The sequence below is a fragment of the Papaver somniferum genome, chromosome 11, assembly GCF_003573695.1.
Source record: "Papaver somniferum cultivar HN1 chromosome 11, ASM357369v1, whole genome shotgun sequence".
In the NCBI taxonomy this organism is placed as follows: Eukaryota; Viridiplantae; Streptophyta; class Magnoliopsida; order Ranunculales; family Papaveraceae; genus Papaver; species Papaver somniferum.
The window spans coordinates 138,306,732-138,322,890 of NC_039368.1; the positions used below are offsets into that span (position 1 = coordinate 138,306,732).

Below are 16,159 nucleotides of genomic sequence, written 5' to 3' on the forward strand. Positions count from 1 at the left end.
AGTAATCATGATGATATTATTATTAGAAACTGTTTTGGAAGAATTACAAAGTCTTTGTGAAGATTATTACAACTTATTGATCACTCTCAAACTTAATTTCTCTCTCCTCTCCACTGGTCTGAACAAGTGAAGATACTTCTTCTATTTATAGGATGAATCCTGACAGCTAAGACTACCTTCATTTTCAGAATCATCGTGCGAAACATTCGCTCATATACATTCACTTATATTCTCACGGACTATCAATTCACAAAGATCTTCATACTTTACTCGTGACCTTGATGACCTCACTTCATACGTCATCTTGACTTTGCCATGTGCGTTGGTCCTCGCATAGACTCAAATATTAATCACGCATAATTTATATATGTGCGATATTTGACTCCTACATTTTACCTCTTCTCATTTCGTTTATTCTTCTGAGTAAGCTAGATGAGAAATCCCAAGCTTAATATTTCGCACATATATGTTTTCCTTTATTTTATCCTACCGACAACTTTCCGTTTTTCAGGTTTTATTAGAGTACACGGGCCCTTTTGACCATTCATTCTTCGACACATCTTTTCAACTGTTCATTTTTAACCGTTCAATTTTTCGCATTAATGAGATTGAATCTTGAGAATCGTGTCGCACTTTCTATAAATCCTTTTCTATCTTCTTATTTACTTCTTTTTACTTTTCCATCTTTTCTGCAACTTCTTCCTCCTTATTTTTTCTTCAATCACCTTTTATTTTCTTCAATGGCTCCTGCTGGTAAAAAGTTTGTGAATGAATTTAATCAAATGAAGAAGAAGCTTGAACCTATGGGTTATACGATTACTATTCCTCCATCATCTTCTTATTCATCTAAACTTGACTTAGATTTGATAAAGTCTCAAGAATGGAACAATCGAAAGATCTTGGTTTCATTGAATCAGCTTCAATTTCTTCCTCTTCCATTATATAATCAAGATATCCCTTTATTCTATCGAATCATTTCCCACTCCAGATTCGCTCGTGGACTATTTCAATTAAATGGTGATGCTACCATAATCCCATTAGAATATGCTCGACGTGCGGCCGGCTTGGAGAATTCTTACCCTAATGATGTTCGAAATCCAGAGCATATCAACAAAGCCATAAATCCTGATGATTATGCACTTGAAAATTTCTTCAAACACTATCATGTTACCTTTATGAAGAGTGATGTGACTAAATGGAAAGTTCACGTGAAGAGAGTAGTTAACATTGCTGAAGAAGACAGGATCATGCGAGATGTTGATTGGAATTCAAACTCGAATCATGCCTGTCGCAGATCTAATTATACCACCTGGCGTAATTTCCCGGTGATTTTGGAAGGCCCTTACATATCTGGTAAGACTGCGGATGGTTCTGATAATCCACTGCCCGAAGGTTATCCTCCTTATCATCCATGGGAATTTAATTAGTTGAAAAAGAGCCAGAGAAAGTGGTGAAGGTATGTGAATTTCTCTTAAATTATTTCTTCTAGGTATGCGAATTTCTTATTAAATTACTTCTCCTATATTTCTTCATGTTCTTATTCCACATTTCTCCCTTCGCAGGCAGCTAGAAAAGTAATAAATAGTGGTAAAGCATCAACTTCGCAAGTTAAGAAGGTACGAAATATCCCCTATTTTTAATAATATTGTTGCCTCTATTTCTTATCTTGTTTACTTGCACAAATGACTGATAAAACTTCAGGTAAAATCAAGAACCTTCCCAAGAAACGTGCACCAAAGGCTACTATCAAAGGAAATGCTGAGAAATGTGCGAAGTATGACTCTCCATCAGACTTGAATTCTACTGATGATGATACTCCAAATTCTGAAGAAGAAGAAGGATTGTCAATTCATCTTTGCCGAAAAAGTCTTTCTGATATGTTTGTTGGGGATCCTCTAGCTACCCTTGATAATGATGAATTGACTCGTGCTTTCCAATTTATCTCGAAAATTTGTAAAGCCCCTGATCTTGATAGCTCGCTTTTTCGTGGTGCTTCCTCTACGATAGATCCAAAACTTTTGTTCACATTGAATAGCTTGGTAATGTCTCATATTTCCTTCTATCTTTCTCTTTACATATTTCATCTTCATATTCATAATATTTCTTTTTCATCTTCGCTGAACTCTAGAATTTCTTATGCGACCTCCACAGATTATGAAAGAATGATCCGTAATCTAATGGACAAAATTGACGAGTTAAATCATGAGAATATCAAATTGGTAAATGAAAATGTAGCTCTTGTAGGTGAAAACACCAAGCTAAAGAATGAACATTCTTCTTGTGCTGGAATGATCCGTAGAAGTCGTGCACAAAATAATCAACTCCTTGGTATACAATCCTCATCTTTTGAGTCAGTTTTTCCTATATTAAGTTTTCGCACTTCTTATTGTATTATTTTCACAGACCTGTATAATCTTTCAGATGAAGCTGCTAATATTCTTGATGAGGAAATATTTCTTGAGCATCTTAATTCATCATTAAATAATTACCCTGACCGAGGCTTTGAAAATCTTAGTTTAGAGGAACTAAGAACAAAATATTCTTCACTTAGGCGAAGTCATAGACAAGCATTGTCTAATTTTAATAATTTTAAGCAACGCCTTCATGAAAGTAGAGAAAAGGTCTGTGTGCTGGATAAAAAGAAGAATAAACTTATTGATGAAAAGGATGAAATTTCTCTTAATGGTGGGAAAGCATTAGAACATTTTCAGGAATCTCTCATTGAAGTTAAGCTAGCACGTGATTCATCTTTGAAAGAGAAAGATATTCTCATGGAAGAGAGGAATCTAGTTCGCTCTCGACTTCTTATAGAAAGTGAGGCTGAATTTAATTGGGCTGCTAGAGTCCTAAATAATGCTAGAAATGATCTAGGTGTTAATGTGAGTCTTCAAACTGAACATTCGCAAGTGGTTGCAGATATTATTTCCAACTATGAAGGTTAATCTTTTGACTTTCGCTCATGCTTTATATAGATTATTCCCCTTGTTTGTATCTCAATTTCCTTGTTTGTATATTTCCAGTTCAAAAGAGAGAATATGAGGAGAAATCCACAAACTTAGAATCTCGCTTGGCTTCAAAAGAAGAGGAACTTGCTCTACGTAGCTTTAAGTATCAACAAATGAAGGAAAATTGGGTTAACTTGGTTAACAATTCAGGTAACGATTCTGCCCGCGAAGTTGAAGCTGCTGTTACAAGGGTCTGCAAGGAAAATGGAATTCTTCCTTCTAAATATATTTTTTCCAAAGATCCCTGATAATGTGCCTATCCCAGCTATTGAAGTTTCTGAGGATGAAGATTCTGAAGAGGAAGAGAATGATACTGATGATGAGCAGACAGAAGCTGAGATTGAGAAAACTGAGAAAGGAGCTGGTGAAATTGAAGTTGATCAAGGTGAAGAAAGAGATGGTGGAATTGAAGATGAGCAAAATGATTGAGATAGAAAATTGAATGTCTTCTCTCTTTTTAAATCTTCCTGTTGTAAATTCACGTAACAATCTTATGAATATTAATCTTCATTTCACGCGATACTTCTTTTTTTATTATTATTCATTTCTCGCTTGTATATGATGCTATCAATATAAGGAAAATAATATCTTTCCGTTGTTCTCATTCTTGCCTCTTGTTATTTGCATTAGTTTGATAGATACTAATAATTATGCATTTTGTTTAAGGTCTTACATTGCCTTCCTATGTAAAGGTCTTACTCATAGTTGCCTCTAGGATTCTGCGATGAAATCGCAGACTGTCTTTGTATGTTAATACATTGACTCATTGATTTCATCTTATATTTTTTGCTCGTATTATTCCCTCGTCAGGTTTGTCGCACAAATATCAAAAGTCTAAATATTTTTTAAAGTATTAGTCTCATGACATTTATGACTTTGACACAATTCATCTCCCTAGTGGAGGGTTCCGTCCTTATCATCCCCTCTGACTGCCCCTTCAAGGAAGCTCACCTCTATCGGGTTAAGATTATGGCGCTTCCCATCCGGCCTTTCAACAATCAGTTGTTTTCGCAATTTCGCATACACTACCTATATGGCTTATTTGCACCCTAAGTAGGGTATCTTCTGACCGAGTGCATCATAGTCAGGACTTGTCAAGAGTGGCAAGGTACGCTCCAGACGCCCCTGGCACTCTTGACTCAACCGTGTACCTCAGCGCCCTGATCGAGTTTCTGCACTCCTTAAGAGAGCCTTTCTTACCTTAGTTTCTCAATCTAAGATATAGCTTAGACTGAAAGTTAAAGGTAGCTCTCCCGGATGGGCATTTTCGTTTCAATTCTCATCCCAAATTATGACTCCATAACTCAAGTTCAGGGGTCGGTGTAGCCATTTCTTGAGTCATGCCTTATAGGTTCTCTAACATGTGACGCGCGATAGGTCTTACTATTTTTCCTCTTACATATGAGCGACCTAAGGTGCACGCCACAATTAGATTCCTAGCCAAAGTGATAATAGATATCACTTTCTGTCGGCTTTTCTTATAAGGTTTTATTTTTATCAAACATAACTTTTCATTCCATTGTAACTTTATAAGTTGATACAACTTTTAGTACATGGATGTTTTATTAAAATTGTTATTTGCAATTAGAAAAACAAACAAACATAATACTCAAACTTCTTGTTTTCTTACTTCAAATCTTGAATTTCCTTTAGTCCGCTTATGCTTTTTAAAACCTCCTCTCTCGTACCTTTTCCAATTCTAGGATATCCTGTATCTTTGTCTTTATTACTCCAGTTTTCTCTTGAAATTTCTTCCTTTTCCCATGATATTGTTTGGCTAGATGAGTTTCCATTCTCTTTCGCCTAAGGACTTTTTTCAGCAATTCTCTCATTCGTTTGTTCTATTCCATGCACCATTAATGTTTCTGCTCTTTGGTTATCAATCACATTCTTTTTCCAATTCCGCGCTTGAGTTCTCTTTCTTCACTTTTATCAATGTCAATTGCTTGGAAATTGTTACTTTCAATTGTATCTCCTCTTATGATTTCAACACCTTGAGGAAGGGGAACTTGAATGCATTGGTGGAATGTTGATGCAACAACAAAAATAATGTACATCCATGGTCGTCCAATTAGTGCATTATAAGGTGACTCAACGTCTACCACACAAAATATAATTTCGGTTGTCAAGTCTTGTAGAGGAATTCTCATAGTGACTTATCCTTTTGGTCTATTCGCAGAGCCATTGAATCCATAAATTTTGTATGTTGATGGGATCAGCTCTTCATCTCTTCCGCCCATTTTTTTAATTGTGGGATAGAACAAAATATCAACCGAACTGCCAGGGTCTATGAGTATTCTGTTGACCGCACAAGTGTTTTTCTCATTTATTGCTGGATCCTCCTCTAGTTCCCTTGGATTAATCCCTTATCGCACAACCAAAGGGAACTCATGTAGCTCTCCACCGCTCGGTGTGTCTTCTACATTGAAGGAAATCATTTTTTTATGACATTCTTCTAACTTGGACATCTTAACAAGGTTTAGAACTTCCCTTCTTTCAACATCTCTTGCATATACCCTACTTAAGACATTATCGTGAAAATCCTCCATTGTTTTGAATGAATGTATAATCGAATTAAAACTCAATTTTCTAGCCTTCGCACCCACTTCAATGACGAATGTATTTCTATCCTTGTCCTTCGCATACGTGTTCCTTGAGGTGGTGGTGGTGGTAAAGTTTTTGGCTGTTTTAGGAGAAAATGATCTAATTTTCCTTGCTCAATCATTCTTAAAAGAATTTTCCTTGCATTTCTACAATTCCTTGTAGTATGGCCATGAAATTGATGATATGCACAAAAGTCCTTGCTCCTCCTTCCCGGTGGTGGCTATTCTCTTGCATTATGTGGTTCTGGAATATCATCTATTAGAATTGCAGCTTCCCATACTTTCTCCACTGGAGTGTTGAGCTTAGGCAAATTGATTTGTTCCCATATGATTCTTCTACTATTCTTGTTATAAAGTGATTGTGATCCTTCAACATTCTATGGTTGAATTGTATTTTTTACTCCACTATTCTGTTGTTTATTTCTTCGTTCTCTTTCAAACTCTGCTTGATCTGCACTCACCATAGCTACTAACTTTTGCTCCATTTCTGCATTATTCCATCCCTGCGATGTACTCGCAACAATATTAGTTAGTCTTGGAAGTAAACTTGTATTTCCACCTTTCAAATCTGGAATTGCAATTGGGAATGATTCCATATCCCTTTGCTTCTCCTCAAGTGCTATGTATTCCTCTTGAAATTCGCGGAATTCCGACATAGTTATTGTATCTTTTTTCCGAAAAATCTGAGTATATAATAGATCTGTTGCGAAAAGAGAATTAATGAAAGCAAGAATTATGTGTCGCTCATCCACTCGTCTCCCCATTTCATTACACATAGTTCTCCATCTTGTTGTCAAATGCCGCAAACTCTCATTTGTTCTTCTGCGAAGTCCAAATGCTGTCTCTATTCCTGGTCTTGGCAGGTTATTACTTATGTATTGTCCCAAAAAGACATTTTGCAAATGGTTAAACGAACCAATTGACTCTACTGGTAACCCTTCAAACTACTTCAGAGCATCACCTGCTAAACTCGCAGCAAAGTATTTGCACATGATCGCATCATTATGTTCCCATTGCAATAAGGACCTATAATATGCCTTAATATGTTGTATCGCACATGCGCTTCCGTCAAATATGCTTGTAAACGCTGGTAAGATACATTTTGATGGTATTGCATCTCTTTGAATTTTTTTTGTGAATGGAGTTTTCCCAACTTCTTCTACTGCTTCTTCTAGTTGTCTTCTTCCATCATTCTTTTTGTTTACCATCATTGAATGATTGATCTTGCTCCTCCCATTGGGAAATCTCCAGTGCTCTCCTCAACTCTTCTTCTTCTTCTTCTTCATATACTTGTTGCTTTCTTCTCCATCCTCCTTCGAGGTTTGCGCGTTTTTTTAAGTTCGGTTCGTCTTCCTCCAAGAACTCTGTATCTTCCTCCAAATCTTAGGCATCGGCCTCCATCTCCTCATTCAACGGTCGATTGCATTGGGTCAACCTTGCATTGTGCTGTATTAGCCGTTCATGCTGTATCTCCAAGTCTCGGTCGCGTTCTCGCTCGACACGTAGTGTTTCCCTTAGTTTCTCCAGCGTCATATCCTCCTCCCCGATGTTCTCCTCCATCTTTTCACAAGTCATATCCTCCTCTTCAGCAGTATCCGTATCAGTGGTATGCACTGAACCCTCCCTGTAATCATCATCTCCTCTCCGCGACCGTCCTTCGTTTCCCCTTTCTCCTTCAGCCGATGTTCCTCCTTGTTCCATCCTTACTCTCTTGTCCACCAATCGTTTGCTTTTCCTCACTTCTATCACATGCGCCGACCGATCCGTTGTTCTTACCATCGTTCTACTCTTCCCTATAGTTAAACTAAACTCTCTTTATTGCTGGTTACCTTGACCTCTTTATCCTCCACTCTTAGCAAGAACCTTTCAGTCCCTGTTTCTAGCACCAAAATGTGATTGTCGGAAATCCGACAACACACCCAAATAGGAAGTAAATAGATTTAATTCATCATGAACACATAAATCTCAAAGTTTATTTATTAATAAGAGGCGAAATATAAGTTACACTCGTTGACTATCAAGAATCCTAATACTTCTTCTAAGCTACCACAAGCAAACCCTAATTCTCCTTTCCTTGGACCTTACCCCCTCCTCGCGCCAAAGAAATTTCCCTCCTTTATCGATGACTTCACATGGGTCTTGTTGGGACACCTGTTACTTTTCCTGCTCCATAATTTTCCTCCTTCGCCGAGTTAACTTTTCGTCCAAGTCAAGTTACGTCTCTCGTGGCCACTTCGTCGAGTCCATTCACTAGTCCAGAAAGGGCTATTAATTACGCTTTTAAATGACGGAATAATTATGTAAATCGGGTTTTACAAACAAATTCCGTCATATAACATAAAAATAGTTGGGACCATCATTTAACGCAAAGAAATCGTCATTTTCAAACCTAATAATTCACTAAGTGTGTGATTTACTGAGAAGCCATTATATCACGGAATAAATCCGACAAATAATATTAGTATTTATACGCCCACCACTAATCTTCTATTGCATACCCAGAAATGGCTAGCCAATCCTAATGCCACGTTATTATAAATCTGGAAAATGGTTGACCACCGACTAATTTGCCATGAGCCTCTCATCTAGTTCGGTAATGACCTATTGGTTACTAGTGGAGGATTGAACGATTATCGGAGCATCTAGTTTATATAGCCCCAGTTTTTGGCTGCCATCTTTCCGTCTTCTAACTACTAATCCTAATCTTGTTATGCGCCTCTCTCTTTCTCTTCTCCATCTTCTGCATCTCCTAAACAAGGAACTGAAAACATCAGTAAAACTAAACCCCCTCCATCTTTTTTTGTCTTCTCCACAAAACCCAAGCTCTCCAACAAACCCTAAGACAACATTAACAGTTTGTTACGCATTAAAAAAAACCCTTCACGTATGATTCTTCTTCTCCGTTTTCTCTTGTTTAATTTGGCTTTGATTAGATTTAATTTTCTTGTAAGATTTTAGGGTTTTCATAAAACAATTCGATCTGGGGAAGATTGTTGGGAAGACTCTAGGGTTTTAAGTAAAGTGATTAGTTTTTGAATCTGGAATTTGTTAGAGATTTTGATATATTCATGCTTGTTAATGCAGGTCGATCTGATTCGATTCAAGTTGTTCTTTGTGATTCCAGTAATGTGGGAGGTCTTTCCGAGGTAAAATCGATTTCTAAAGTTTGTTTGAGTTCCCTTTTAAATTTTGTTTGAGGTAAAATCGATTTCTAGAAGTACTATTATTGTTTTATTGTTTGAGATGTACCTTTTAGGGGTTTCTATGGTATGGGGTTCTTAAGATGTTCTTTGATTTTTAATCCATTTGATACATCTAGCTTTTTCTACCTTTGTTAGGATTTTAGATTTCTGAGTCTGTAGTGATTGTTTTGCTATAGTCTTTAATCTGAGAAGATGTAAAATCTGGGGTTTCAATGTTTATGTGTGGTTTTATCTAGAAATTTATACATCGATGATTTTCAGATTCACAGCTTGGGATGGAAAGATAAAACACAAGGCAATGCTTCCATCCTATATGTCATCTGATGTCAATTCAGGAGAATTCTAAAACCTTGGCCTCATTCTTGTTCAGGAAAAGTAAGACCGTTCCTCCATATTACAAGTTTTGTGGGGGATTAGTTACTGTGATAGTAATTAATTTGAGTTTTTCAGGTGATTGAATGTGAAGTCGTTGCTCCTGTGAAGACGTTGCTCAATCTAGAAATGTGAAGTCGTTGCTCCTGTGCTTGAATGTGAGATTGTAATTGTATTGAAGCCAAAGCAAGATGCTGGAATTGCATTGGAACCAAATCAAGAAGTGGTTGCTTAATCTGCAGGGAAGTGAGTTTCTTAAAATCTTAATATGAATGAGGTATTATATCTTTTCTTTGTACCTGGTTCATTTCTCAATTAGGTTGTCTGCTGTTCTTGTAATTGTACTTTGTTTTAATGCATGTGGAAGCAGCTGAAATCTCTTACTTGATATATGAGGTTTTTTTAATTAGAAGAGATTTTTGTAAGCAATCTCCGATATTGTTTTGCATATGTTTCATTACGCGGATTATCTATATGCAAACCTGCATAAATTGTCAATGAGATACACAAATAGGTTAAACGGTAAGGAGATTATCTGTGCTTGAATTGTACATTTAGCAGGGTTACTTACTCATATCGAAATCTACCTGTTAGGTAGGTTTAGTTAATGCATGATGAGTATAAATAAAACTCGTTCTTTATTTGCAGGTGTTTATTAAGTAATTGAGTTGCATAATAAATATAGGCTCTATGTGACGTCTTGCTTTGGAAGATACATCGTGGTTGAATGTTTCTTATCTCATAATGATCTTCTTAATTTCTTAACCTTTCTTAATTTTTTTTTTCAGGCTCTTAAGAAGGCATTGAAGTGTTTTGCAATAAGGTTATTGCTGGGAGCACATGCATAGAGCTACTGTTTACAAGTGCAACAATATTGAACGAAAATCGGATACACCAAATATTGAATGAATTTCAGATTATCAAAATCTGAATCAGAAGCACTTCTCATATGACAGACATCATCTGTTATTGTATGTTACACAAAATAATCGTGGTACTTAATAACAAATTTTATATGCGGCTTTATGTCACAATTTTTTTTCGTTATTACTTAATAACGATTTTTGTTCTTTATAAACACTAAATAAATAATGGTTCGAAAACTGTGATAAATCATGTTTTATAACAGACTTCATTCGTCATTTATAGCCCCTTCTGGATTAGTAATTTTGTTTTCCTCTCCCCTTTGATCTTGCCAAAGGACTGCATCTCGCTGTCATTGGGCTTCGCCAGTATGTTAATGATGACAGTTCTGACTTGATTTGACTAGTCCCTCACGGCGAATCTCGGAGCAACCAAATCAAATCTTCTCACCAAATTCCCGAGCCTTCCTGGCACGACACGTGTCGTCTGTATTTTTGGTAACCACACATTCACGATAAAATCTGTCAAAATCAATGAGAAGAAGTTAGATATAATGATGCCGAATGATAACATTGCTGGGAACTTTGAGATCAAGTTCTAAGGACATGGGCACTTTTACAATCCTCCGAGTCTGAGAGATTTAATTCTTCCATCAGTCCATGTTCCTAACGTACACGTAACAATCTTATCTTTAATTTTCTTCTTCGTAAGATTGACTATAGATTTTAGCACTTTTAACTTTGATCGAGTTTTATTAGGTTACCAAAAACAAAAGGAATCACTGTCAAATGTCTATTTGTTTTATCATTATTTTGTTGTCCAGAAGGATTGCAAATGCCATCAAATGTTCATGCACTCAGACACACAAACATTATAAGTTTCCTTTCATGGCTTTGCTCACTTCAACATTTCCTTCATCATTTTTCAGTTGCTGACCGATGCACTGTTTAAAACGTTGCTTGCAAAGATGGTTATTTTTCAAGAAACTACAAATTTTAGTGTTGTTGGAGATTAATTAGAAATGTGATTGTGTATTCAAAGTCGTTTGCACATTTCACTGATCATCGAATCGCTAATTTTAGTATGTCCTTGAATGAATAATAGTCGGTTTTTGTGAGTTAATTTGATGCTAGGTTCTTATATCTTTGTCACTCTTTAGGTTTGAGTTGGTCCGTCTTAGATGTTGATCTTGAACTCGGCATCGTTTTTACTATTGGATATCGTTCCAGGTAAACTATTTCTGGCACTAAATATTATTCATGTATTACGACAGCAAGGAGTTTTTGTGTTTTGATCGAGAGAGAAATTAATGATCCAGTAACCAGTAATTTGTTATGATGATAACGAATTCCAAAAAGATACTTGCTGATAGCTAACGGAAGGCATGGTTAATTATGCGGATTCCTCTATTGATCCACAAAGAAGACACAAGCTATAAGCCACGTAAGTATAGGTTCTGGCGTACCATGACACAGCGGACTTAGGAAGGGAAGAAGAAAGGAAAAACATCCATGTCCAGGTAATACGGGAATCACGTCCTCCCAAAGATGTCCGGCCTGAAACTCGACTTCCTGATGGCTATTTTTGAATTGGCACTCAACATCAGCGTTGTTCTTGGATGACTAGCGGCCATAATAACTTCGCTACCCTTGAAGAACATGGTGGTACTAACGGTTTATCAGCATCGGGTAAGCACGACTTTTCGTTCCTATATACAAGATTTTGACAAGCACAATCAAAATCGACTAATACATGCTAGAGATATGCTACTAATTGAGGTTTATGAGGTAAGAGATCAACAAGATTAGATTCAAATTATCGTCAGCAAGTTGTAAATAGGAATTTTTGACGTGTTGGCACCATACTCATCCTCAAAAAAACTGAAAAACTATGACTGCTAGATCAGAGAAAGTATCCAAACTCTAAATTAAGAGTTACGAATGTGGGGACAAAAAATGGTATGTGTTGTTGGATTATGTAGTTTTATAGCCAAGTTGAATTCATTATACTTTATCACTAACCAATTCGGCTATTTTTCATACAGGATGAGTAAATGATGCTCTTAGAGATTGTACGAAACGAAATCAAATTGGGGGTTTCAGTTTCGAATTGTACTGGTGACACTAGCTAGGGAAAAAGAATTTAATTTTCGGGTTTCTCTGTCTGGATTTGATTATTGCAGGAGATGATCTAAATGCTGCACGTCTTATGTGCTTTGGTAGGCAAGGAAGAAGATATTCAGGAGAAACGTCAAGTACCTATTCAAGTATGTCATGTCAACGTCCTCTTAGAGATATTACTTTACTTCAATCAAAATGCCCCATGAGTTATTTAAAATTTTTATTCCATCGGTCGTTTATACATCCAATTACCCACACATTTTTCTGGATTCTTTAATGAAGACTGCCCCTGAGTATGCTGAGTAGAACAAAATGTTCATTGAGACATTTGCCAAAAGAACTGATAATATAATAGCTGTTTCAGCTGCAATTCTTGCACGATGCTGTTATATGGATCTGATGCATAAGTATAATGTAGTAAGATTAATTTAAAGTTGGATGACATTATTTGTCCCTTTATCTATTATCATGTCAACGTCCTCTTACAGTGATAATATACTGACGGAGAGGAACAATAAACTCTTCACGGTTGGTTTAACAGGCTCAAAATGAAGCAAAAAAAATAAATAAAACACCGAACAATTTGCTGATTTTTACCTTTCCTGAGAGAGATTTTTGTGTGGGCTGTGATTGAAGACAGGGTTTTCATTCTTCTGACGATGCTTCTTCAGATGCTATTCGGTTTTCTTCTCTACTATTATATGTTTCTCGACCACCAAACCAATAAAAGCAAACCACGGCTTTATAAACCAAAACTTCTGATCAAAACTAAAGCCCAAGCTTCTCCATATGCTAATCGATCCGAGGGTTAAACAGCACAAATTAACACATTTTAAATAGTAAGATAATTGTTAGTTTTCTAGCCTTATGATTTTCACCATGATCTCATGTACGCAGATTCCTTCAATCACGAAAGTTATTTATTTTTAGAGATATTTTGTAAAAAATCGTATGTTTCATGCCTAATTAGGGTTTGGGTCGTAAAACATGTAGTTGATGCATTAGGGTCGTATAACATGCCGCTGATGCTAGCACTATAGCCTAACCCCATCAACTGCATGTTTTACGACCCAGACCCTTTAGGCAAGAAACATACGACCCTTTTACAAAATATCTCTTATTTTTATTTTTTTTAAATTCGTGCTCATAATTTCTAACTTTTTTGTTACTCAATTGCCTCATTTGAGTCAACCGGACAAGTTACTGCTGATCCATAACTCATGCTTGTAACCTACGGATGCCCTATCTAGGCTGCCAGCGCTTGCACTGTTACAGGCTATAGGTACATATAGGCTGTAAAAGCTTAGCTCTTTAAGAAATTTAATCTGAAATCATCCAGCTCCCTTCCTGGCATCCTAAAGCATACTCAACTGCCATGCAAGATCCATGTTTCATGCATTGATATGCTTTAATGATAGAGGATATTCCAAGTTTGACGAATATTCCATGTTTCCCTCAAATGCAAACACATTTTAAGTACTCATTTCATCTCTGATTGCGCCATGCAATTACAGAACCATCCTTGCCAACATTGTAACCAATACGAACATATTGCATTTATGAATCCGTGACACAGAATGCCATGGTAGGGATGTTACCAAAATCAGCCTCCTTGATTGGCTGCAAAATATCGGTAAAGATAGAAATGAGAAAGTTCCATATATAAATATATTGAACATAAGACATGGGGGTTACCAAAATCCTCCTCCTTGACCTTCCTCGACCTGCAAAATATCGGTAAAGATAGAAATGAGAAAGTTCCACATCAGTGAGTAGTAAAAAGCCATGAACGTTAAGGAGTAGAAGACACGGGGGTTTCTGCATCTGAATGTACACCTAGGGACTGTCTTCCTGCTAGTGGCTAGGAAAGAAATTATCACTCAAGCTTCACCAATTCAGCAGCTGGCTTGCTTAAGTCTGTAATCTCTCTCGAAAGGTGAGGCCTCAATGTAACATGGCAGTTAGGGTCTCGGATCCATTTCAGTGTGTAGGCCTGGCAAACATTTAGGGATGTTATGTATGACTGACGCAGTCGGAGTCTCTGTTTCAGGTATGGGTTTACTTGAAGAAGATCCCTGTGGCCTGCAATCTTGAGGAAATAACTTTTGGTTTCTTCGTAATCAGCTCGCAATTGCTGTCCGAAAGACCAAAGATCCTCCGACACTAGCAACTTGTCATATAAAGCAGCAATACCAGGGTCTCCTTTGGCGAACACCATTTCAACCAAGTCGATTATGACTCTGAAAAAGGCCACTGGTTGTACATCTCTTGGAGCATATGGAGGTTTGTTATGTCTTTCTCGATGACATGTTTAAATGCAGCTCCAAACCCAAACCACACAGGAAGATGAAACCTTGTTTGGGTCCCTGCAAAGATCCACGGGATAGCACGTAAAAATTCAATTCCACCCTATCGGCTTTATTTTTGATGGACGACTCCCAATGATCATCCTACCAAACTCATGGCTCTGGGGTTTCCAGGCGGAAGTATTCAACAAATCGAGGTTCTTTGAAGACAATAGAACGATACTTCTCTGTTGAAATGATGGCAATCTCATCCATAAGTGCACGCCACTCCGGCTTTGGTGAAACAGGTGGATGCATATCATGCTCGAGTGTAGCAGCAGTGTAACGCTGAAGCGTTCTAAAACACAAGTGCTCTTTCTCAAAAGATTGTTCTATCACGTCTCCTTGAACTGGAACACGTAATGAACCCTGAATTGTATCTGGGGGTTGAGACAGGATAACGAGATGGGTGGGACCACCTCCTCTTCCAACAGTCCCACCTCGGCCGTGAAACATTGTCAACTTCACTGCGAATTGCTTTGCAACCTTTATGAGGTCTTCTTGAGCTTTTACACAACTGCCAGGCTGCAGAGAATCGACCAGCATCTTTTCCAGAATCAGAATAACCAATCATGACTTCTTGTTTCCCCTGGATTCTATTCCTGTACCATTCTATAGAGAAGAGACGAGCCATTGCAGCAGGAGCAGCTTCTAGATCCGCAAGCTTTTCAAATAACGGTACAACTCTCAAGGGACTCTTCACGTGACATTCACGTTGTAGGAGCTCTACAGACAATACATCTGATGGGGATTCTTAAACTGATTATGATGCTAGTTTAACATCAGGAAACAGATTCTTTCCATGTACAGTTTACTACCTCATTTCTGAACGAGGAGATTTACAGATGTAGGATCGAGCAAGAGAGGGGAGAGCACACGCGGAAGCAAATAAACGATTACATTGATAATCAGTTTTGGTGTACAATTCTTATGGCTCAATAGCCTACTTATAGTCTCACAATGACGATCACTCAAAGTACTTTCCTAATAAAAAACAAACTCTAAATAAAGCACACTCTAGAAACACAAAGAAACTCTAAATATAGTAAAACTCTAAAAAAAGCAACCGACACAACTTGCTCTTCTAGTTAACTCGAACTTCCAAATATCGCACAGTGTGTCAACAACGTATGTTGATCCAACTTGACTGCGTCAACTGCAGTAGTTGATCCACGAACCAAATCACCATATCTTGGTATAACTTCCAACATCCTCCCTTAAACCAAGATATCATTCAACGTGAATTCTGTAAACCTCTTCTTCCATTGATAAACGTTTGCACGTCCTTGTCTTTTATCATTTTCTATTCCTCTTCTTCCATTGATAAACGTTAACACGTTCTTGTCTTTTCTCATACCAGAATTCCGTCAGCATTATCAAATTTAATTCACAAACCAATCTTCTTCACAACAATCATCAAACACTCGCTTCACATTCTTCTTCATCGCATCGCAACACAAACCTTAACAAGCTAGAAACAACTCATTGTGCTCTATACAACTTGCTAACCAAACAAAAAACCAAATTCTTTAACTCAACACCGAGCATTGTAGATCATCTTCTTCTTTCAATCTTCTCTTCACATGTTACTTTAACAAGAGTCACAACCGACAGTTAGTGATGTCTAGAACCGATCTTTTCACAGTT

The 16,159-nt window shown here is 37.2% G+C and overlaps 1 protein-coding gene, 1 long non-coding RNA gene and 1 pseudogene across 2 annotated transcripts; 2 read left to right on the forward strand and 1 right to left on the reverse strand.

Annotated features, from left to right (window-relative positions):
• The first annotated feature begins 2,695 nt into the window (after positions 1 to 2,695).
• Positions 2,696 to 3,397, forward strand: LOC113321093. The gene is made up of 2 exons (XM_026568974.1): positions 2,696 to 2,937; positions 3,021 to 3,397. Exons 1-2 carry the CDS (start codon positions 2,772 to 2,774, stop codon positions 3,251 to 3,253), a joined length of 399 nt encoding a protein of 132 aa, XP_026424759.1. The 5' UTR covers positions 2,696 to 2,771; the 3' UTR covers positions 3,254 to 3,397.
• A 4,950-nt stretch (positions 3,398 to 8,347) lies between these two features.
• On the forward strand, positions 8,348 to 10,227 carry LOC113321750. Its single transcript, XR_003346869.1, has 5 exons — positions 8,348 to 8,492; positions 8,693 to 8,754; positions 9,073 to 9,186; positions 9,262 to 9,460; positions 9,972 to 10,227. It is a non-coding gene; the product is annotated as an uncharacterized LOC113321750 (long non-coding RNA).
• Positions 10,228 to 14,225: 3,998 nt separating this feature from the next.
• On the reverse strand, positions 14,226 to 15,463 carry LOC113322062 (annotated as a pseudogene).
• Between the last annotated feature and the right edge of the window lie 696 nt (positions 15,464 to 16,159).

Coding starts and splice junctions, on each gene's coding strand:
- LOC113321093 (XM_026568974.1), top strand. CDS start 2,772: ATGGAAGAGAGGAATCTAGTTCGCTCTCGACTTCTTATAGAAAGTGAG. Junction 2,938..3,020: donor TATTATTTCCAACTATGAAG/GTTAATCTTTTG, acceptor GTATATTTCCAG/TTCAAAAGAGAGAATATGAG.